The sequence below is a fragment of the Oncorhynchus mykiss genome, chromosome 16, assembly GCF_057628025.1.
Source record: "Oncorhynchus mykiss isolate SJ-2025 chromosome 16, ASM5762802v1, whole genome shotgun sequence".
NCBI lineage: Eukaryota > Metazoa > Chordata > Actinopteri > Salmoniformes > Salmonidae > Oncorhynchus > Oncorhynchus mykiss.
This window is the reverse complement of record NC_143037.1, coordinates 73,468,265-73,492,233: the sequence shown is the minus strand read 5'-3', so window position 1 is coordinate 73,492,233 and position 23,969 is coordinate 73,468,265. Positions and strand designations below refer to the sequence as shown.

The window sequence follows — 23,969 nt, the reverse complement described above, 5'->3', positions numbered from 1 at the left end:
CTGAAACCAGATTGCATGGCAGAGAAGGTATGGTGAGATTCGAAATGGTCAGTAATCTGTTTGTTGACTTGGCTTTCGAAGACCTTAGAAAGGCATGGTAGGATAGATATAGGTCTGTAGCAGTTTGGGTCAAGAGTGTCCCCCCCTTTGAAGAGGGGGATGACCGCAGCTGCTTTCCAATCTTTGGGAATCTCTTACGACACGAAAGAGAGGTTGAACAGGCTAGTAATAGGGGTGGCAACAATTTCGGCAGATAATTTTAGAAAGAAAGGGTCCAGATTGTCTAGCCCGGCTGATTTGTAGGGGTCCAGATTTTGCAGCTCTTTCAGAACATCAGCTGAACGGATTTGGGAGAAGGAGAAATGGGGAAGGCTTGGGCGAGTTGCTGTTGGGGGTGCAGTGCTGTTGACCGGGGTAGGAGTAGCCAGGTGGAAAGCATGGCCAGCCGTAGAAAAATGCTTATTGAAATTCTCAATTATGGTGGATTTATCAGTGGTGACAGTGTTTCCTATCTTCAGTGCAGTGGGCAGCTGGGAGGAGGTGTTCTTATTCTCCATGGACTTTACAGTGTCCCAGAACTTTTTTGAGTTAGTGTTGCAGGAAGCAAATTTCTGCTTGAAAAAGCTAGCCTTGGCTTTTCTAACTGCCTGTGTATAATGGTTTCTAGCTTCCCTGAACAGCTGCATATCACGGGGGCTGTTCGATGCTAATGCAGAACGCCATAGGATGTTTTTGTGTTGGTTAAGGGCAGTCAGGTCTGGGGAGAACCAAGGGATATATTTGTTCCTGGTTCTACATTTCTTGAATGGGGCATGTTTATTTAAGATGGTTAGGAAGGCATTTAAAAAAATATCCAGGCATCCTCTACTGACGGGATGAGATCAATATCCTTCCAGGATACCCCGGCCAGGTCGATTAGAAAGGCCTGCTCGTTGAAGTGTTTCAGGGAGCGTTTGACAGTGATGAGTGGAGGTCGTTTGACCGCTGATCCATTATGGATGCAGGCAATGAGGCAGTGATAGCTGAGATCTTGGTTGAAGACAGCAGAGGTGTATTTAGAGGGCAAGTTGGTTAGGATGATATCTATGAGGGTGCCCGTGTTTAAGGCTTTGGGGAGGTACCTGGTAGGTTCATTGATAATTTGTGTGAGATTGAGGGCATCAAGTTTAGATTGTAGGATGGCTGGGGTGTTAAGTATGTTCCAGTTTAGGTCGCATAGCAGCACGAACTCTGAAGATAGATGGGGGCAGAGGGTGGTCTATAGCAGGCGGCAACGGTGGCGACCTACAGTACTGTATCACCTATCTAGTGCACTACAAAATGGGTCCTGATCAAAAGTAATGAGCTAAATAGGGAATAGGGTGTAATTTGGGATTCACTAGTCTCCACAGTTGGAGAAGTGCAACATGGATTTAGAAGAGAGAGAAAAAAAAATGCAAATGAATTCGAAAAGTAGAAAATATATTTCCGTAACTGGGGACATCACTTCCTGTCCGTGTCCTCTCCAGCAGGATGGAAGATGTTCAGAGAGGGAGGGCTAAGAATTCCAAATGGTATACCGTATGTGTGTGTATGTATGGTTTTAGTTGGATAGTAATGACTGTGGTTCTTCCGGTGTGACTCCTATTGTGGCTGTGTGCTGTGGTATGCTACGGTTGCTCACCCTGCCGTCACCCCCCCCCCCCCCCCCCCCCCGCCCCCCCCCCCCCTGGTTTCCCAGGGCCTGCACTCCAGATTTACCGGGTCACAAAGGGTGGCGGCACAACACTCTGCAGTGCTAGCTGCCAGCCCCATTATCACAGAGGTAAACAAACTAGGACCAGGCACACAATCTTCCTTAGAACCACAACCTACTGCAATCTTCATCACACTTTGCTCTCTGATTTCTCAGAACTGGCTGTTTTTTTTCCCCTTAAGTGGTGCACAAGGTTTTCAATGGACGCTTCTGCCTCCATGCAGTGTCCTCGGTGTTCTGGGAGCTAGCTGGAGATTTACTGTGTGTTACTTTACAGGACTGTACTTTGGCAGTGAAAACACAAGGCCATCGGGATATGTTGGTTTGTTGGATGGTGGTGCACCATCTGACTGTAAATAACGTTATAAATAATGTTACAAATTGGAGGATTTATATGGAGACATTTTGATGAAGCAGTGTAATGCAATGTGTTTTAAAGAGAGGGACGTTGTAATCTAGGCTATACACTAAACACATTAAAAAGTCGTTGTATGTGGTTGAGTTGAGTGGGATTGTTGGCATATTATTTCCATACATACACAGCCAATACAGTACACAGTCCAAACAGTCCAAACATGTATTGTATCTTCTATATCTTGGTGGCTATGAGCTCTCTTTTTACCTCCTTATGTACTCTTGTGACCTCCTTATGAACTCTAATGACCTCCTTATGAACTCTTATGACCTTCTTATGAACTCTTATGACCGCACTCCCCTTCAAGAATATTAAATCAGATGAATCTCTTCTATTTCAGGGATCTATTAGACAGAGACACATTCTCCAAATCTGATCCATGTAAGTACTTTACAGTTATCATCTTACATTTATCACAATCACAAAAAAAAAATATTTATATTATATGGCTAGTAGGTGTAAAGAATAAAGATCACTCTGTCGTCAAAAGAAATGTGAAAGAATGCAAAATATGATCAAAAAATTCCTCCACTTAGAAAACCTCAATTTCTTTGTCTTTTTTTTCCCCCCTGCACTTTCATCGGCTGTATCTATCTTCGGCTTAGCTGGGATTTAGTTGACTCCGTTATTTCAAAGTGTTCCCTCAATAACTGCATCTCATTTGCACAGTAATGGGACAGGTCTTCCTCACAGCTAGAGTTACAGAAAGAGACAGTACCTTAAAGGGATAGTTTGTGATTTTGGCAATGACGCAGATACATGAATATGGTATCCACGAGTTCATATGACTCTGGGGAAGTAAATAAAGTACTTCCCGAACCATCCCTTTTAATATAATGCAGCTACAGACAGTACGGTTTAAACACAACCCTGACTGAATACAAATGGGCGTCTTTGAGATTTAGCTGCCTCAGCGTAGAGGAGAGGAGTGGAGAGGAAGAGAGGAGACCTATGATCATAGTCTCCAGGGGGTCTTTCTGTATTGAGGTCTTGGACGTGTCCCTGGTCGAAAGTATTACACTTTAAAAGGGGATATAGTGCCATTTGGGACGCACACAATGTTATTTCTATGGTCCTACTCTAGAAATGGATGAAGAATGGAGGAGACTTTAACATACTGTATATAATAGTGTCAGAGTTCAATCATTTTGTGTGTCTCCTTCCTTCTAATAGACCAGGGAATAATACTTCACTCTCTGTCCCCCAGTCTTCTTCCTTCTAATAGACCAGGGAATAATACTTCACTCTCTATCCCCCAGTCTCCTTCCTTCTAATAGACCAGGGTATAATACTTCACTCTCTATCCCCCAGTCTCCTTCCTTCTAATAGACCAGGGTATAATACTTCACTCTCTCTCCCCCAGTCTCCTTCCTTCTAATAGACCAGGGTATAATACTTCACTCTCTCTCCCCCAGTCTCCTTCCTTCTAATAGACCAGGGTATAATACTTCACTCTCTATCCCCCTGTCTCCTTCCTTCTAATAGACCAGGGTATAAAACTTCACTCTCTATCCCCTAGTCTCCTTCCTTCTACTAGACCAGGGTATAATACTTCACTCTCTATCCCCCAGTCTCCTTCCTTCTAATAGACCAGGGTATAATACTTCACTCTCTATCCCCCAGTCTCCTTCCTTCTAATAGACCATGGTATAATACTTCACTCTCTATCCCCCAGTCTCCTTCCTTCTAATAGACCAGGGAATAATACTTCACTCTCTATCCCCCAGTCTCCTTCCTTCAAATAGACCAGGGTATAATACTTCACTCTCTATCCCCCAGTCTCCTTCCTTCTAGTAGACCATGGTATAATACTTCACTCTCTGTCCCCCAGTCTCCTTCCTTCTAATAGACCAGGGTATAATACTTCACTCTCTATCCCCCAGTCTCCTTCCTTCTAATAGACCAGGGTATAATACTTCACTCTCTGTCCCCCAGTCTCCTTCCTTCTAATAGACCAGGGAATAATACTTCACTCTCTATCCCCCAGTCTCCTTCCTTCTAATAGACCAGGGAATAATACTTCACTCTCTATCCCCCAGTCTCCTTCCTTCTAATAGACCAGGGAATAATACTTCACTCTCTATCCCCCAGTCTCCTTCCTTCTAATAGACCAGGGTATAATACTTCACTCTCTATCCCCCAGTCTCCTTCCTTCTAATAGACCAGGGTATAATACTTCACTCTCTATCCCCCAGTCTCCTTCCTTCTAATAGACCAGGGTATAATACTTCACTCTCTATCCCCCAGTCTCCTTCCTTCTAATAGACCAGGGTATAATACTTCACTCTCTATCCACCCAGTGCCCTTTACATTCTCCCAAAGATGAGAAGGACCCGGGGTTATATCTGACAGGTCACATGCCCTGTCCCAGCTTCTTCTTCAATCCACTGTTTACACGAGGAAAGCAAAGAGGGATATTAAGGGGACTCCTACTGTTTAGAAATCATATTTTAAATTATGCATTCACCGTTGCTCTGTTGGGGACTTTGTTAATCGTTAGTGTATCTCTCACTTGCAGAGATTAATACCTAGATCTGATAATGTGATACTGGGAAAACAGCGGAAAGGGTGGTGTCTTATGAATATTTGTAATGATGAATGTGATGATAGAAAGAGCATTTGTTTTATGAAATGAAGAAATGTCACGGTTTTTCAAAGCGATTGGTAATCTGTTTGTCTCTTCCCCTTTATCTTGTTGTTTTCATTTTCCCTCTCCCTCCTTTCTCTTTCTTTCCCTCTCCCTTTCTCTCCCTCTCCGTCCTTTCTCTCCCTCTCCGTCCTTTCTCTTTCTCTCCCCCCGCTCTCTTTCTCTCTCTCTCCGTCCTTTCTCTTTCTTTCTTTCCCTCTCCCTTTCTCTCCCTCTCCCTCTCCGTCCTTTCTCTTTCTCTCACCCCCCTCTCTCTTTCTCTCTCTGTCCTTTCTCCCCCCCTCTCCCTCTCTCCCTCTCTGTCACCCCCCCCCTCTCTCTCCCTCTCTGTCACCCCCCCCCCCTCTCTCTCCCTCTACCTCTCTTTCCAGTGGTGGTGTTGTACACTCAGGGGGTGGAGACCAAACAGTGGCGAGAGGTAAGAAGCAGAACAACTCTCTCTCTCTCGGTCTCTCTCTCTCTCTCTCTTGCTTTCCACAACAATCTAGCAACAATCAAACTACTCTCAAATGCTCTCCAATACAATTGTGAGTCTCTTGACTCTTAAAGTTGTCAGCATGGAGAATGACTGTCTGACCAGCATCAGTAGCTCAATCAAGCGGCCTCTCCTTTCCTCTCCATAACATTTTAGAATCTAGCTTGTGGAACACTCTTATTCTAATTGTTCTGGAATACTCAGACTCAGCAGAACTCTGTTCTTGTCCAGCCCTGTCTGTCTCCAGGTAAATGCTGCTCGTGACAATCATTCTAGTCTATTGATTGTCTTGTGAATATTCATTGCTTGGCTTAGGACATATTTTTGCTCTGAGCAATTGGCCATTATGGCGATTGCTACACGTATCGATAAAGATTAGCGTCAGTGTCAGAATCTCTCCGGTTCTGCCAGTAACCTGGCCTTACCCTTGACCCAGGGCAGAGTGTCTTAATTGGGGCCGAATTTCAGCAGGAGGTGCAGTGAGTTCAGAGACATGTCTTTATAGACTGCTCTGTACTGCTGTATACTTGGATGGCAGATGTGAGCCACGTTCAGTTGCAACACGTTCTTGAGCGTTGTAAGACAGAAATTCCATAGAGCCGACGTGATTCCTTATTCTACATTTGGAAGAGGAATGCTTGTTCTACATAGCATAATTCTATCTGAACCTTCCAAAACGTTGCGTCCTGCTGAATGTGGTCCAAGGTTCAAACAATATGACTTAAAAAAAGAAGCAAATATTTTGCAGTGCTTGATTGAGTGTCACGGCTTTCTTCCCGGGAAGGAGAGGCGGACCAAAACGCAGCGTGGTTATAGTTCATGGTTCTTTAATAAGAGACACTTAACATGAACTAACTACAAAACAAATAAACGTGAAAACCGAAACAGTCCTAACTGGTGCAGAAAACACAAAGACAGGAAACAACCACCCACAAAATACCCAAGGAATATGGCTGCCTAAATATGGTTCCCAATCAGAGACAACGATAAACACCTGCCTCTGATTGAGAACCAATCCAGGCAACCATAGACTTACCTAGACAACCACACTGAACACAACCCCATAAATCTAAAAAAACCCATAGACAAGTCAAAACACATAAATCACCCATGTCACACCCTGGCCTAACCAAAATAATAAAGAAAACAAAGATAACTAAGGCCAGGGCGTGACATTGAGCTTGCCTGCTTGGCGCAATGGAACCAATTAAATGATGTGCATTTGACACTTGGAATCCAAAAATGTACACCACTGCTCTATAGCACTTATAAAAGCCCAAAATCTTGCTTTTGAGTCAAGAATCTCCTTCCCTCACTGTGTATGTCTGTGAAGCTTCATCTCTCTCTGTTTCTCTCTTTGTTGTTATCAGGTAACCTGCCACCCGCTAACAGCTAACAAGCTCAGGGTGCAGCAGACACTAAACCTATCTTTTTGAAGAGATATCGGGCCTGTTATTTGGCTCAGGGCATACTGGCTTTGTGAGGCAGAGAGTCAAGCTGTGTAGAGATGATAGAGCTAAGCGTTGGTGTTGGCCCCTCTCTCATCAAATATGTTTTTTGTCCTCCTCGTGTTGAGATAGTAGATACGGTCGGAGCTCTCCTCTCCTCACTGTCTCCCCGCATGTAATCACATTACTCCGCCTTCTGTGGGAGGAGGAACGGTCCTTTCTGTCAGCCTTCTGTGGGAGGAGGAACGGTCCTTTCTGTCAGCCTTCTGTGGGAGGAGGAACGGTCCTTTCTGTCAGCCTTCTGTGGGAGGAGGAACGGATGTTTCTGTCAGCCTACTGTGGGAGGAGGAACGGACCTTTCTGTCAGCCTTCTGTGGGAGGAGGAACGGTCCTGTCTGTCAGCCTTCTGTGGGAGGAGGAACGGTCCTGTCTGTCAACCTTCTGTGGGAGGAGGAACGGACCTTTCTGTCAGCCTTCTGTGGGAGGAGGAGAGGACGTTTCTGTCAGCCTTCTGTGGGAGGAGTAACGGTCCTTTCTGTCAGCCTTCATCTCACATTCCTCATTCTGTAGGATGAACTCTCCTAGCTGTCTATCGGCTGTCACGTTGCCTCTCCATAGCCTGTCACGTTGCCTCTCCATAGCCTGTCCCATTGCCTCTCCATAGCCTGTCATGTTGCCTCTCCATAGCCTGTCCCATTGCCTCTCCATAGCCTGTCTCGTTGCCTCTCCATAGCCTGTCCCGTTGCCTCTCCATAGCCTGTCCCATTGCCTCTCCATAGCCTGTCACGTTGCCTCTCCATAGCCTGTCCCGTTACCTCTCCATAGCCTGTCCCGTTGCCTCTCCATAGCCTGTCCCGTTGCCTCTCCATAGCCTGTCCCATTGCCTCTCCATAGCCTGTCCCGTTGCCTCTCCATAGCCTGTCCCATTGCCTCTCCATAGCCTGTCACGTTGCCTCTCCATAGCCTGTCCCGTTGCCTCTCCATAGCCTGTCCCGTTGCCTCTCCATAGCCTGTCACGTTGCCTCTCCATAGCCTGTCCCGTTGCCTCTCCATAGCCTGTCACGTTGCCTCTCCATAGCCTGTCCCATTGCCTCTCCATAGCCTGTCCCGTTGCCTCTCCACAGCCTGTCCCATTGCCTCTCCATAGCCTGTCCCGTTGCCTCTCCATAGCCTGTCCCGTTGCCTCTCCATAGCCTGTCCCGTTGCCTCTCCATAGCCTGTCCCGTTGCCTCTCCATAGCCTGTCTTATTGCCTCTCAATAGCCTGTCCCGTTGCCTCTCCATAGCCTGTCCCGTTGCCTCTCCATAGCCTGTCCCATTGCCTCTCCATAGCCTGTCCCGTTGCCTCTCCATAGCCTGTACCGTTGCCTCGCCATAGCCTGTCCCGTTGCCTCTCCATAGCCTGTCCCATTGCCTCTCCATAGCCTGTCCCACACCTCCCACTATTGTAGTTACGCTATAACCTAGGAGGAACTGTACTGTACTTCTGTTCTACTGCTCCATCTAGTACTTCTGTTCTACTGCTCCATCTAGTACCTACATACCACTGCTCCATCTAGTACTTCTGTTCTACTGCGCCATCTAGTACTTCTGTTCTACTGCTCCATCTAGTACCTACATACCACTGTTCCATCTAGTACTTCTGTTCTACTGCTCCATCTAGTACTTCTGTTCTACTGCTCCATCTAGTACCTACATACTACTGCTCCATCTATTACCTACATACTACTGCTCCATCTAGTATCTCCATACTACTGCTCCATCTAGTAACTCCATACTACTGCTCCATCTATTACCTCCATACTACTGCTCCATCTATTACCTCCATAATACTGCTCCATCTAGTACCTCCATACTACTGCTCCATCTAGTACCTTCATACTACTGCTCCATCTATTACCTCCATACTACTGCTCCATCTAGTACCTCCATACTACTGCTCCATCTGGTACCTCCATACTACTGCTCCATCTAGTACCTTCATACTACTGCTCCATCTATTACCTCCATACTACTGCTCCATCTAGTATCTCCATACTACTGCTCCATCTATTATGTTCTACTGCTCCGTCTAGTTCTTCTGTGCTACTCCTCCATCTAGTACCTACATTATACTGCTCCATCTATTACCTCCATATTGCTGCTCCATCTAGTACTTTCATTCTACTGCTCCATCTAGTACCTCCGTACTGCTGCTCCATCTAGTACCTCCGTACTGCTGCTCAATCTAGTACCTCTGTACTACTGCTCAGTCTAGTACCTTCATTGTACTGCTCCATCTAGTTCCTCCATACTGCTGCTCCATCTAGTACCTCCATTATACTGCTCCATCTAGTACCTCCATACTACTGGTCCATCTAGTACCTTCATACTACTGCTCCATCTAGTACCTCCATCTAGTTCCTCCATACTACTGGTCCATCTAGTACCTCCATACTACTGTTCCATCTAGTACCTCCATCTAGTTGCTCCATACTACTGGTCCATCTAGTACCTCCATACTACTGCTCCATCTAGTACCTCCATACTACTGGTCCATCTAGTACCTCCATCTAGTACCTCTGTACTACTGCTCCATCTAGTTCCTCCATACTACTGGTCCATCTTGTACCTCCATAGTAATTACCTTGAAGGATGAGGAATGCAATATGTAGACACTATTGTTGTTCGTTCTCTGAATTAAGGAAAGTGCTACCTACAGTACACTAAGCTAGTTTTGATTGCAGTAAGTTGTCTTTCGGGGTTCATGCCAGACAGTGCCTCTATGTCTCATCTCTTGGTCTCCAGTTTGTTGTCCAGTAGGTTGGGCTATGTTTGTCAATCACCTACATTTGTACCGAGATTAGATTACCTTCCAGACCCCAAGATGGATGTGCAGAATACTTGCGTTAATAAATAATATATGAGACAATTGTAATGTATAATTACCCCATTAGCTATTCCATATCATCTAGTGAGCTGACAGTTATAATGCATGTTGGTGTAATGTTTTAATAAGTATTATTAACTGGGTTGGTTTGAGCGAATGGCTGTATACAGAACAGCCCTTCGTTGTGGTATATTGGCTACATACCACACCACCTCGTAAGCCTTAGTGCTTAATTATAAACTGGGTGGTTTGAGATAATGGCTGTATACAGAACAGCCCTTAGCCGTGTTTTATTGACTGTATACCAAACTGCCTCAGGCCTTATTGCTTAACTATAATGCATGTTGATGTAGCAGTTTAATAAGTATTATATTGCTTATGCAGTATTCCTGGTACACACTCCCTGTGGTTCCCCGTGGTTCAGACACACATTACGTTACCCCTCCTAGAACCAGGCTTTACACCACATTATGTTACCCCTCCTAGAACCAGGCTTTACACCACATTACGTTACCCCTCCTAGAACCAGGCTTTACATCACATTACGTTACCCCTCCTAGAACCAGGCTTTATACCACATTACCTTACCCCTCCTAGAACCAGGCTTTACATCACATTACCTTACCACTCCTAGAACCAGGCTTTACATCATTATGTTACCCCTCCTAGAACCAGGCTTTACACCACAATACCTTACCTCTCCTAGAACTCGGCTTTACATCACATTACCTTACCCCTCCTAGAACCAGGCTTTACATCACATTACCTTACCCCTCCTAGAACCAGGCTTTACACCACATTACCTTACCTCTCATAGAACCAGGCTTTACACCACATTACCTTACCCCTCCTAGAACCAGGCTTTACATCACATTACCTTACCCCTCCTAGAACCAGGCTTTACATCATTACGTTACCCCTCCTAGAACCAGGCTTTACACGACATTACCTTACCCCTCCTAGAACCAGGCTTTACATCACATTACCTTAACCCTCCTAGAACCAGGCTTTACATCACATTACCTTACCCCGCCTAGAACTCGGCTTTACATCACATTACCTTACCCCTCCTAGAACCAGGCTTTACACCACATTACGTTACCCCTCCTAGAACCAGGCTTTACACCACATTACCTTACCCCTCCTAGAACCAGGCTTTACACCACATTACGTTACCCCTCCTAGAACCAGGCTTTACATCACATTACCTTACCCCTCCTAGAACCAGGCGTTACACCACATTACCTCTCCTAGAACCAGGCTTTACATCACATTACGTTACCCCTCCTAGAACCAGGCTTTATACCACATTACCTTACCCCTCCTAGAACCAGGCTTTACATCACATTACCTTACCCCTCCTAGAACCAGGCTTTACATCACATTACCTTACCCCTCCTAGAACCAGGCTTTACATCATATGTTACCCCTCCTAGAACCAGGCTTTACACCACATTACCTTACCTCTCCTAGAACCAGGCTTTACACCACATTACCTCTCCTAGAACCAGGCTTTACACCACATTACCCCTCCTAGAACCAGGCTTTACACCACATTACCCCTCCTAGAACCAGGCTTTACACCACATTACCTTACCCCTCCTATAACCAGGCTTTACATAACATTACCTTACCCGTCCTAGAACCAGGCTTTACATCACATTACCTTAACCCTCCTAGAACCAGGCTTTACATCACATTAAGTTACACCTCCTAGAACCAGGCTTTATACCACATTACCTTAACCCTCCTAGAACCAGGCTTTACATCACATTACCTTACCCCTCCTAGAACCAGACTTTACATCATTACGTTACCCCTCCTAGAACCAGGCTTTACACCACATTACCTTACCTCTCCTAGAACCAGGCTTTAAACCACATTACCTCTCCTAGAACCAGGTTTTACACCACATTACCCCTCCTAGAACCAGGCTTTACACCACATTACCTTACCTCTCCTAGAACCAGGCTTTACACCACATTACCTCTCCTAGAACCAGGCTTTACACCACATTACCCCTCCTAGAACCAGGCTTTACACCACATTACCCCTCCTAGAACCAGGCTTTACACCACATTACCTTACCCCTCCCAGAACCAGGCTTTACATCACATTACCTTACCCCTCCTAGAACCAGATTTTACATCACATTACCTTAACCCTCCTAGAACCAGGCTTTACATCACATTACCTTACCCCTCCTAGAACCAGGCTTTACACCACATTACCTTACCCCTCCTAGAACCAGGCTTTACACCACATTACCTTACGTCTCCTATAACCAGGCTTTACACCACATTACGTTACCCCTCCTAGAATCAGGCTTTACACCACATTACCTCTCCTAGAACCAGGCTTTATACCACATTACCTTACCCCTCCTAGAACCAGGCTTTACACCACATTACGTTACCCCTCCTAGAACCAGGCTTTACATCACATTACCTTACCCCTCCTAGAACCAGGCTTTACACCACATTACCTCTCCTAGAACCAGGCTTTACATCACATTACGTTACCCCTCCTAGAACCAGGCTTTACATCACATTACGTTACCCCTCCTAGAACCAGGCTTTATACCACATTACCTTACCCCTCCTAGAACCAGGCTTTACATCACATTACCTTACCCCTCCTAGAACCAGGCTTTACATCATTACGTTACCCCTCCTAGAACCAGGCTTTACACCACATTACCTTACCTCTCCTAGAACCAGGCTTTACACCACATTACCTCTCCTAGAACCAGGCTTTACACCACATTACCCCTCCTAGAACCAGGCTTTAAACCACATTACCCCTCCTAGAACCAGGCTTTACACCACATTACGTTACCCCTCCTAGAACCAGGCTTTACACCACATTACCTCTCCTAGAACCAGGCTTTACACCACATTACTCCTCCTAGAACCAGGCTTTACACCACATTATCCCTCCTAGAACCAGGCTTTACACCACATTACCCCTCATAGAACCAGGCTTTACACCACATTACTCCTCCTAGAACCAGGCATTACACCACATTACCCCTCCTAGAACCAGGCTTTACGCCACATTACCCCTCCTAGAACCAGGCTTTACACCACATTACTCCTCCTAGAACCAGGCTTTACACCACATTACCTTACCCCTCCTAGAACCAGGCTTTACACCACATTACCCCTCATAGAACCAGGCTTTACACCACATTACTCCTCCTAGAACCAGGCATTACACCACATTACCCCTCCTAGAACCAGGCTTTACGCCACATTACCCCTCCTAGAACCAGGCTTTATACCACATTACCCCTCCTAGAACCAGGCTTTACACCACATTACCCCTCCTAGAACCAGGCTTTACACCACATTACTCTAATATTATTCCAAGTCGGATTCTTTCTCCCACATCTCCAAATCTCACCCCACAATGTATTGTTGTTAAAGTTAGAGAGAAGGAAGTGGAGGCTGTACACAGCAAGAGCCCTGTATCTGACATCTCATCCCACAATGTATTGTTGTTAAAGTTAGAGAGAAGGAAGTGGAGGCTGTACACAGCAAGAGCCCTGTATCTGACATCTCATCCCACAATGTATTCTAGTTAGAGAGAAGGATGTGGAGGCTGTACACAGCAAGAGCCCTGTATCTGACATCTCATCCCACAATGTATTCTAGTTAGAGAAGGCCTCATAGGGAAGCTAAATAAGACATCTTTGCCCTAGAATGTATTATTGTTCAAGTTAGAGTAGAGTCTTCTCACAGCTGCTATAGCCTACAGCAACCTGAACTCAGGGGTCAACGTAACATAGTAATAGTCAATTTGTCTCCCTCCATTTAGTATGATATGTAGCGTTTTGGTATGCTATGTATTCATTTATGGACACATTCATATGATATCTTAAGAATTACAAAATGTTACGAATTTGCAATATGTTTGATATGTTACGAATTCAACTTTGGTGTGGCTGACATTAGCTAGGCTAGGGTTAGAGGTTCAGGTTAAGTTTAAGTCTAGTGTTAGTGGCTAAAGTTAAGTAGTTGTGTCACGGCTGTTGAAGGAGGAGGACCAAGGTGCAGCGTGGTGTGCGTACATATTCTTTCATTTATATGACGCAGACAAAGACAATAAACACTACAAAACCAAACCTTGAAGCTAAAGACTATATGCCCTAAACTTCCCACAAGGAAAGGAGGGGAAAAAGGGCTACCTAAGTATGATTCCCAATCAGAGACAACGATAGACAGCTGTCCCTGATTGAGAACCATAATCCCGTAGGTGAAGAAACCGGATGTTGAAGTCCTGGGCTGGCATGGTTACTCATGGTCTGCAGTTGTGAGGCCGGTTGGACCTACTGACAAATTCTCTAAAATGACGTTGGAGGCAGCTTATGGTAGAGAAATTAACATTAAATTATCTGGCAACAGCTCTTGTGGAAAGTCCTGCAGTCAGCATGCCAATTGCACGCTCCCTGAAAACTTGAGGCATATGCGGCATTGTGTTGTGTCCCCAGCACAAGGTGCACCTGTGTACTGATCATGATGTTTAATCAGCTTCTTGATATGCCACACCTATCAGATGGATGGATTATCGTGGCAAAGGAGAAATGTTCACTAACAAGGATGGAAACAAATTTGTGCACAAAATTTGAGAGAAATACACTTTTGGTGCATATGGAAAATTTTGGTGATCTTTTATTTCAGGTCATTATTTCTATTTAACTAGGGAAATCAGTTAAGAACACATTCTTATTTACAATGACAGCCTAAGAACAGAGTGTTAATTTTCTGGTTCAGAACAACAGATTTTTGTTCTGTCATCTCGGGTACCTAGCAACCTTTTGTTTACTGGCCCAATGATCTAACCACTGGGAACATGGGAACATGGGACCAGTAGTAGGGCTGAGCGATATGGCAAATAAATTATTACGATATCTATATATTTTTTTCATTCGATAACAATAATTATCACGATATTAATCAAATAATGTTTAAAAGGTGCATATCTGCTTCAGACTCAAGAATGCCTAATGCCTGAACAAAAAGCAAGCCTAGTTGTTAGTGAGTTGGTCCAACAACTAAAGGTTGCTAGGTCAAATCCCTGTGCTGACAAGGTAAAGAACTGTTTTTCTTCCACTGAACAAGGCAGTTAACCCACTGTTCCCTGATAGGCTGTCATTGTAAATAAGAAGTTGTCCTTAACTGACATTCCTAGATAAATAAAGGTTCCCATTCTTTTAAATTATGTGAGCTACAAATAAAATGATATTTAAGGAAAATTGTTCCATGTTTACGGCCAGGGAGCACGTACCTGGGGTCAATTACATTTATAAGCCTCTTGAAACCTTCCTTTTCGACTGTGCTAATTGGTAGCATGTCCTTAGCAATGCAATGCGTAATAGCATTTGTGATGTCTTTGTCTTTTTGATGCACCATCCCTAGATTGGCTGGTGCTTGATGGGCGTTTTATCAATACCGTGGAGCAAACTCAAATTTCCTGCATGTTCCAAAGAGTGATTTTGTCGTATTACCAGACTTCGTAGCCACCTGTCTACGGCACAATTTGGACCGAACATTGCTCTGCTCTTTGTCAGACTTCAAAAAGCCAAACCACTTCCAAATTACTGAAACAGATGAACCCTTTTTATCAGTCATTTATTTGTTGGAAGCTGCTCCTTCTCCATGGCTATCACTGCCACTGTTTTCGCCTACATCACTCATTTAGTCGTTAATAATGGCTCCTCCATCACTCAAGGTGCTAAGTGGTTTTTAGTGGGCGTGTACCTCTCCATGTGCATATTGTTACTTCTCTGCACGTTCCTGCTGCGTCAGAGGTGAAATAGACTGCTGTAACTAATTATTATTCTATATCGACATTATCGAAAATGAATCTAAATGTTTTTATATCGTTATTGAGGGAAGTAATTACCTCGATAATTATTGATATAGATTTATCGCCCAGTCCTAACCAATACTTTACATGTTGCATTTATATTTTTGTTCAGTATTTTTTAGTTAGAGAGAAGGCATTGGAGGCTGAATTCGACATCTCCACCAACAATGCTTTCTTGTTATACGGTTAAAGAGAAGGCTGACATACGTTTCGTTACAAAATAAATGTACATGTACATGTTATTCAATCATTGCACCCACACTGCTCGCGAGCGTCTGCGTGGCTAGGCGCTAACATAGAAGTCCGTCCTCTCCCATCTTCTCATTGGTTTTTAGGAGCATATACCCACGTGGGTGATTTAAAGATGAACTTAGGTCCACACTCCTGTCGGTTGTAGTAATGTGGTAAAGTTGGTTGCCAACCAGCATATGTCCAAAGAAGAAACAGAAGCCCGAAGGAAGGAGGAGAGATGATGAGAAACAGATTTGGTTTAATCGTTTTATCTGTGGATGAATTTTCGGTGTAGAGGACCTTGTGCATTTCAGGTAAAATAACAACCCAATGTTTATATCCCAGGACGAACTAGCTAGCAACAGCAAGCTAGCGAGCTAAATTGCCATAAATGTTTCATGCTTTTGACCCTGTCCCCAAATTAATATAATTGGTTCAGAGTGTGTTTTGATATTTCAACCTGCGTGTCCTGATCGCTTCTGGTACCTCCATACTGCTGCTCCATCTAGTACCTTCAATGTGTTCGACGATGGAGCAAACGGACACATGCACGTGTCTGGTTTGCTCAGCATGTGAGGCTCGTCTCACAATTTATGCTAGTTCAGGTGAGAGTTATAGGCTGCACAGCCGGGGAGAGGTGACATCCACATACCAGGGTTTGTCTGTCTGGGGTTGACAGGTAATGGTACAGCCTTACCTGTCTGGCCCTGGCTCCCGTCTAAGCTTCAGACCCCCACTGTGCAGAGCCAGAGGGCATTTCCAGGTAAGGCTGTTATTTCCTCACATAGCACTGGCTCTGGCCCTTATCTATCTAAATTGCCTTGGAGAAAGCTGAGTCTTCACTCTGCAGCGGAATCTTTTTGCCTTTTGTAAAGTTAGGCCTCTTGGCTCAGGCTGATGTGAGTTTGCTTCTGGATTTCTGCCACCACCCCTTCCTCTACTTCCAGCCTGTCCTCTCCTGACTGTGAGATATGTATTTTTCTCAGCTCTTTGATCTGAAGAGATCTCAACTTGTCCTGAATCTACCGTTATGGCTGGATTCAATCCCTATCATGGGAACTATTGCAGAAAAGATTGGTGTTAAAATGTAAAGGTAATTTCTGTTTACCTTGAATGCAATCTCTGCGAACGAGGGAACATTGCCTTTAAATTTCAATAAAGCTATGACACGGATCTTTGGCAATACTTGTGTGATAATGATTGAATCCTGCCCTTAGCTCAGAGACTGACAGAATGAGAGAGAGAGAGAGCAAGAGAGAGAGTGAGATTTCCAATTGGCTATGCTAAAACTCTTTAACATCATCCTTAGCTCTGGCATCTTCCCCATTATTTGCACTCAAGGACTGATCAGCCCAATCTACAAAAGTGGAGACAAATTTGACCCCAATAACTACCGTTGGATATGCGTCAACAGCAACCTTGGGAAAATGATATGCGTTATCATTAACAGCAGACTCGTACATTTCCTCAGTGAAAGCAATGTACTGAGCAAATGTCAATTGGATTTTACCCAATTATCGTGTGACAGACCACGTATTCACCCTGCACACCCTAATTGACAAACAAACAAATCAAAACAAAGGCAAAGTCTTCTCATGCTTGGTTGATTTCAAAAAAAGCCTTCGACTCAATTTGTCATGAGGGTCTGCTATACAAACTGATGTAAAGTGGTGTTGGGGGAAAAACATACAACATTATAAAATCCATGTACATAAACAAGTGTGCGTTTAAAATTGGCAAAAAACTTCCTCCTACACGGCCGTGGGGTGAGACAGGGATCCAGCTTAAGCCCCACCCTCTTCAACATGTATATCAACTAATTGGTGAGGGCACTAGGACAGTCTGCAGCAACCGGCCTCACCCTACTAGAATCCGAAGTCAAATGTCTTCTGTTTGCTGATGATCTGGTGCTTCGGTCACCAACCAAGGAGGGCCTACAGCTGCACCTAGATCTTCTGCACCGATTCTGCCAGACCTGGGCCCTGACAGTAAATCGCAGTAAGACCAAAATAATGGTGTTCCAAAAAAGGTCCAGTCGCCAGGACCACAAATACAAATTCCATCTAGACATTGTTGCCCTAGAGCTCACAAAAAACTATGCATATACTGTACATAGAACTACAAACACTTTTTTTATTTTTTTTATTTCACCTTTGTTTAACCAGGTAGGCCAGTTGAGAACAAACTCTCATTTACAACTGCGACCTGCCCAAGATAAAGCAAAGCAGTGCGACATAAAACAACACAGAGTTACACATGGAATAAACAAACATACTGTCAATAACACAATAGGAAAACATCTATATACAGTGTGTGTAAATAAGGTAAGATTAGGGAAGTAAGGCAATAAATTGGCCGTAGTGGCGGAGTAATTACAATTGAGCAATTAAACACTGTAGTGGTAGATGTTCAGAAGATGAATGTACAAGTAGAGATACTGGGGTGCAAAGGAGCAAAAAAAACAAAAACAATATGGGGATGAGGTAGTTGGATAGGCTATTTACAGATGGGCTATGTACAGGTGCAGTGATCTGTGAGCTGCTTTGACAGCTGATGCTTAAAGTTAGTGAGGGAGATATGAGTCTCCAGCTTCAGTGATTTTTGCAATTCGTTCCAGTAATTGGCAGCAGAGAACTGGAAAGAAAGGTGGCCAAATGAGGAATAGACTTTGGGGGTGAAAGATTAGTGGAATCTGTATGGGTAGCTGGACAGGTAGGATGACTGACAGTGAAGGTGAACAGGTGGTCACGTGTCAGGTGACAGAGGAATGGATGAGACTGAGGCAGGAATTCCTTTAACCATAAAGTGCTATATTTACTGAGTAGTCTGTGCTGCATCACAAAGGAAACAAATAACATGTAGCTGATCAAATTCCTCATCCCAAAGATCATATAACAATCAGTCATGATTAACATAATTAGGGAAGTCAACAATCCAGTTCATTAAGAAGTCAATAGTAATCATCCGCGAGTCATTTAGGCTCGTAACTATTTATCATAAATCACGAAAGAATACAAACAGTGAATGGTTATTCAATCTATAATCCCCATTAGTTTGGTATCAAAGTCGATCAGTTAGCAAACAATGACGTTTCTCATTTCACCCTTACAATTGTCTTCATGTGTCCATATAATTCATTTCATAACATATTAACCATATCGATTGCATAATTGGCCTATGAGGATCCGTAGGGCCGTGATCATTGACAATTCACATTACACAATATGTTTGAAGCGTGCGCTCCAAGCCGCGCTCCGCGGTAATAACTATAAACAATAACTGATGGCCCACTCCCCCGATCGCCACAGATAGTTCAGATGAAAGGTAACAGAGTTGGTGGACTTACGTGGATTCATGGACGCACAGAACGTCTGGATCAGACGGAGTTAAGGAAGAGAAAGCAGCGAGATCAGGCGATGGCAATTTCCTCCTTTTATGGAGTTGAGAAACTGTCGGACATTTCCACCTGACCTAATTAAAGCGCCCCTGGCCCAGCTGAGTAAGTGGCAATGAATTAAAGGATTATTCCACCAACACCATGGGCCTTTTCTACAGGGGGTGACCAGTGAAGTATACCTGCTGGAGTGAGTGCTACAGGTGGGTGCTGCTATGGTGACCAGTGAGCTGAGATAAGGCGGGACTTTACCTAGCAAAGACTTATAGATGACATGGAGCCAGTGGGTTTGGTGACAAATATGAAGCGAGCGCCAGCCAACGAGAGCATACAGGTCGCAGTAGTGGGTAGTATATGGGGCTTTTGTGACAAAACGGATGGCACTGTGATAGACTGAATCCAATTTTCTGAGTAGTGTTGGAGGCTATTTTATAGATGACATCGCCGAAGTCAAGGATCGGTAGGATAGTCAGTTTTTCGAGGGTGTTTGGCAGCATGAGTGAAGGATGCTTTGTTGCGAAATAGGAAGCCGATTCTAGATTTAATTTTGGATTGGAGATGCTTAATGTGAGTCTTGAAGGAGAGTTTACAGTCTAACCAGACACCTAGGTATTTGTAAATGTCTACATATTCTAAGTCAGAACCGTCCAGAGTAGTGATGCTGGACGGGCGGGCAGGTGCGAGCAGCGATCGGTTGAAGAGCATGCATTTAGTTTTACTTGCGTTTAAGAGCAGTTGGAGGCCACGGAAGGAGAGTTGTAAGGCATTGAAGCTAGTCTGGATGTTAGTTAACACAGTGTCCAAAGAAGGGCCAGAAGTATACAGAATGGTGTTGTCTGCGTTGAGGTGGATCAGAGAATCACCAGCAGCAAGAGCGACATCATTGATGTATACAGAGAAAAGAGTCGGCCTGAGAATTGAACCCCGTGGCACCCCCATAGAGACTGCCAGATGTCCGAACAATAGGCCCTCCGATATGACACACTGAACTCTGTCTGAAAAATAGTTGGTGAACCAGGCGAGGCAGTCATTTGAGATACCAAGGCTGTTGAGACTGCCGATAAGAATGTGGTGATTGACAAAGTCGAAAACCTTGGCCTAAACATCAGCGCCACAGGTAACTTCCACAAGGCTGTAAACTATCTAAGAGACAAGGCAAGAAGGGCATTCTATGCCATCAAAAGGAACATAAAATTCAACAAACCAATTAGGATCTGGCTACAAATACTTGAATCAGTCATAGAGCCCATTGCCCTTTATGGTTGTTAGGTCTGGGGTCCGCTCACCAACCAAGAATTCACAAAATGGGACAAACACCAAATTGAGACTCTGCGGGCAGAATTCTGCAAAAAATATCCTCTGTGTACAACGTAGAACACCAAATAATGCATGCAGAGCAGAATTAGGCCAATACCCGCTAATGATCAAAATCCAGAAAAGAGCCGTTAAATTCTACAACCACATAAAAGGAAGCAATTCCCAAACCTTCCATAACAAACAGAGGGAGAGAGAGAGAGAAACAGTGATAGGGAGAGAGAAACAGTGAGAGAGAGAGAGAGAGAGAGAAACAGTGAGAGAGAGAGAGAGAAACAGAGAGAGAGAAAGAGAAACAGTGAGAGAGAGAGAAACAGAGAGAGAGAGAGAAACAGTGATAGAGAGAGAGAGAAACAGTGAGAGAGACAGAGAGAGAGAGAAACAGTGATAGAGAGAGAGAGAAACAGTGAGAGAGAAACAGAGAGAGAGAGAAACAGTGAGAGAGAGAGAGAGAAACAGTGAGAGAGAGACAGAGAGAGAAAGAGAAACAGTGAGAGAGAGAGACAGAAAGAGACAGAGGGAGAAAGAGAAACAGTGAGAGAGAGAGACAGAGGCAGAGAGAAACCGTGATAGAGAGAGAGAAACAGTGAGAGATAGAGCGAGAGAAAGAGAAACAGTGAGTGAGAGAGAGAGAGAAACAGAGAGAGACAGAATGATGAGAAGAAAAAAGGGTTTAACAACACTACTTGCCTCATGCCATTTTCAAATTGCAACAATTCTAACCTATTTAAATTTGTAGCTGTCTTTTCCACAACTGTATTATGTATCAAAACACAGACCTGTGTAGCATGATTTTCCCTGTAGCAGTGTGATGTCAAAACACAGACCTGTGTAGCATGATTTTCCCTGTAGCAGTGTGATGTCAAATCACAGACCTGTGTAGCATGATTTTCCCTGTAGCAGTGTGATGTCAAATCACAGACCTGTGTAGCATGATTTTCCCTGTAGCAGTGTGATGTCAAAACACAGACCTGTGTGACATGATTTTCCCTGTAGCAGTGTGATGTCAAATCACAGACCTGTGTAGCATGATTTTCCCTGTAGCAGTGTGATGTCAAAACACAGACCTGTGTAGCATGATTTTCCCTGTAGCAGTGTGATGTCAAAACACAGACCTGTGTGACATGATTTTCCCTGTAGCAGTGTGATGTCAAAACACAGACCTGTGTGACATGATTTTCCCTGTAGCAGTGTGATGTCAAAACACAGACCTGTGTAGCATGATTTTCCCTGTAGCAGTGTGATGTCAAAACACAGACCTGTGTAGCATGATTTTCCCTGTAGCAGTGTGATGTCAAAACACAGACCTGTGTAGCATGATTTTCCCTGTAGCAGTGTGATGTCAAAACACAGACCTGTGTAGCATGATTTTCCCTGTAGCAGTGTGATGTCAAAACACAGACCTGTGTAGCATGATTTTCCCTGTAGCAGTGTGATGTCAAAACACAGACCTGTGTGACATGATTTTCCCTGTAGCAGTGTGATGTCAAAACACAGACCTGTGTGACATGATTTTCCCTGTAGCAGTGTGATGTCAAAACACAGACCTGTGTAGCATGATTTTCCCTGTAGCAGTGTGATGTCAAAACACAGACCTGTGTAGCATGATTTTCCCTGTAGCAGTGTGATGTCAAAACACAGACCTGTGTGACATGATTTTCCCTGTAGCAGTGTGATGTCAAAACACAGACCTGTGTGACATGATTTTCCCTGTAGCAGTGTGATGTCAAAACACAGACCTGTGTAGCATGATTTTCCCTGTAGCAGTGTGATGTCAAAACACAGACCTGTGTAGCATGATTTTCCCTGTAGCAGTGTGATGTCAAAACACAGACCTGTGTAGCATGATTTTCCCTGTAGCAGTGTGATGTCAAAACACAGACCTGTGTAGCATGATTTTCCCTGTAGCAGTGTGATGTCAAAACACAGACCTGTGTAGCATGATTTTCCCTGTAGCAGTGTGATGTCAAAACACAGACCTGTGTAGCATGATTTTCCCTGTAGCAGTGTGATGTCAAATCACAGACCTGTGTGACATGATTTTCCCTGTAGCAGTGTGATGTCAAAACACAGACCTGTGTAGCATGATTTTCCCTGTAGCAGTGTGATGTCAAAACACAGACCTGTGTAGCATGATTTTCCCTGTAGCAGTGTGATGTCAAAACACAGACCTGTGTGACATGATTTTCCCTGTAGCAGTGTGATGTCAAAACACAGACCTGTGTAGCATGATTTTCCCTGTAGCAGTGTGATGTCAAAACACAGACCTGTGTAGCATGATTTTCCCTGTAGCAGTGTGATGTCAAAACACAGACCTGTGTAGCATGATTTTCCCTGTAGCAGTGTGATGTCAAAACACAGACCTGTGTAGCATGATTTTCCCTGTAGCAGTGTGATGTCAAAACACAGACCTGTGTAGCATGATTTTCCCTGTAGCAGTGTGATGTCAAAACACAGACCTGTGTAGCATGATTTTCCCTGTAGCAGTGTGATGTCAAAACACAGACCTGTGTAGCATGATTTTCCCTGTAGCAGTGTGATGTCAAAACACAGACCTGTGTAGCATGATCTTCCCTGTAGCAGTGTGATGTCAAAACACAGACCTGTGTAGCATGATTTTCCCTGTAGCAGTGTGATGTCAAAACACAGACCTGTGTAGCATGATCTTCCCTGTAGCAGTGTGATGTCAAAACACAGACCTGTGTAGCATGATCTTCCCTGTAGCAGTGTGATGTCAAAACACAGACCTGTGTAGCATGATCTTCCCTGTAGCAGTGTGATGTCAAAACACAGACCTGTGTAGCATGATTTTCCCTGTAGCAGTGTGATGTCAAAACACAGACCTGTGTAGCATGATCTTCCCTGTAGCAGTGTGATGTCAAAACACAGACCTGTGTAGCATGATCTTCCCTGTAGCAGTGTGATGTCAAAACACAGACCTGTGTAGCATGATCTTCCCTGTAGCAGTGTGATGTCAAAACACAGACCTGTGTAGCATGATTTTCCCTGTAGCAGTGTGATGTCAAAACACAGACCTGTGTAGCATGATCTTCCCTGTAGCAGTGTGATGTCAAAACACAGACCTGTGTAGCATGATTTTCCCTGTAGCAGTGTGATGTCAAAACACAGACCTGTGTGACATGATTTTCCCTGTAGCAGTGTGATGTCAAAACACAGACCTGTGTGACATGATTTTCCCTGTAGCAGTGTGATGTCAAAACACAGACCTGTGTAGCATGATTTTCCCTGTAGCAGTGTGATGTCAAAACACAGACCTGTGTGACATGATTTTCCCTGTAGCAGTGTGATGTCAAAACACAGACCTGTGTGACATGATTTTCCCTGTAGCAGTGTGATGTCAAAACACAGACCTGTGTAGCATGATTTTCCCTGTAGCAGTGTGATGTCAAAACACAGACCTGTGTAGCATGATTTTCCCTGTAGCAGTGTGATGTCAAAACACAGACCTGTGTAGCATGATCTTCCCTGTAGCAGTGTGATGTCAAATCACAGACCTGTGTAGCATGATCTTCCCTGTAGCAGTGTGATGTCAAAACACAGACCTGTGTAG

At 44.3% G+C, this 23,969-nt stretch overlaps 1 protein-coding gene across 2 annotated transcripts in view; it reads left to right on the top strand.

The window, feature by feature from the left end:
* LOC110492786 (copine-5) overlaps nt 1–23,969 on the top strand; it is a 193,148-nt gene that overhangs the window by 44,360 nt on the left and 124,819 nt on the right. For both annotated transcript variants that reach the window (XM_036947697.2, XM_036947698.2), the window contains exons 2-3: nt 2,491–2,531; nt 5,169–5,215. In XM_036947697.2, the coding sequence (XP_036803592.1) occupies nt 2,491–2,531; nt 5,169–5,215 (88 nt within the window). The remainder of the gene's footprint in view (nt 1–2,490; nt 2,532–5,168; nt 5,216–23,969) is intronic.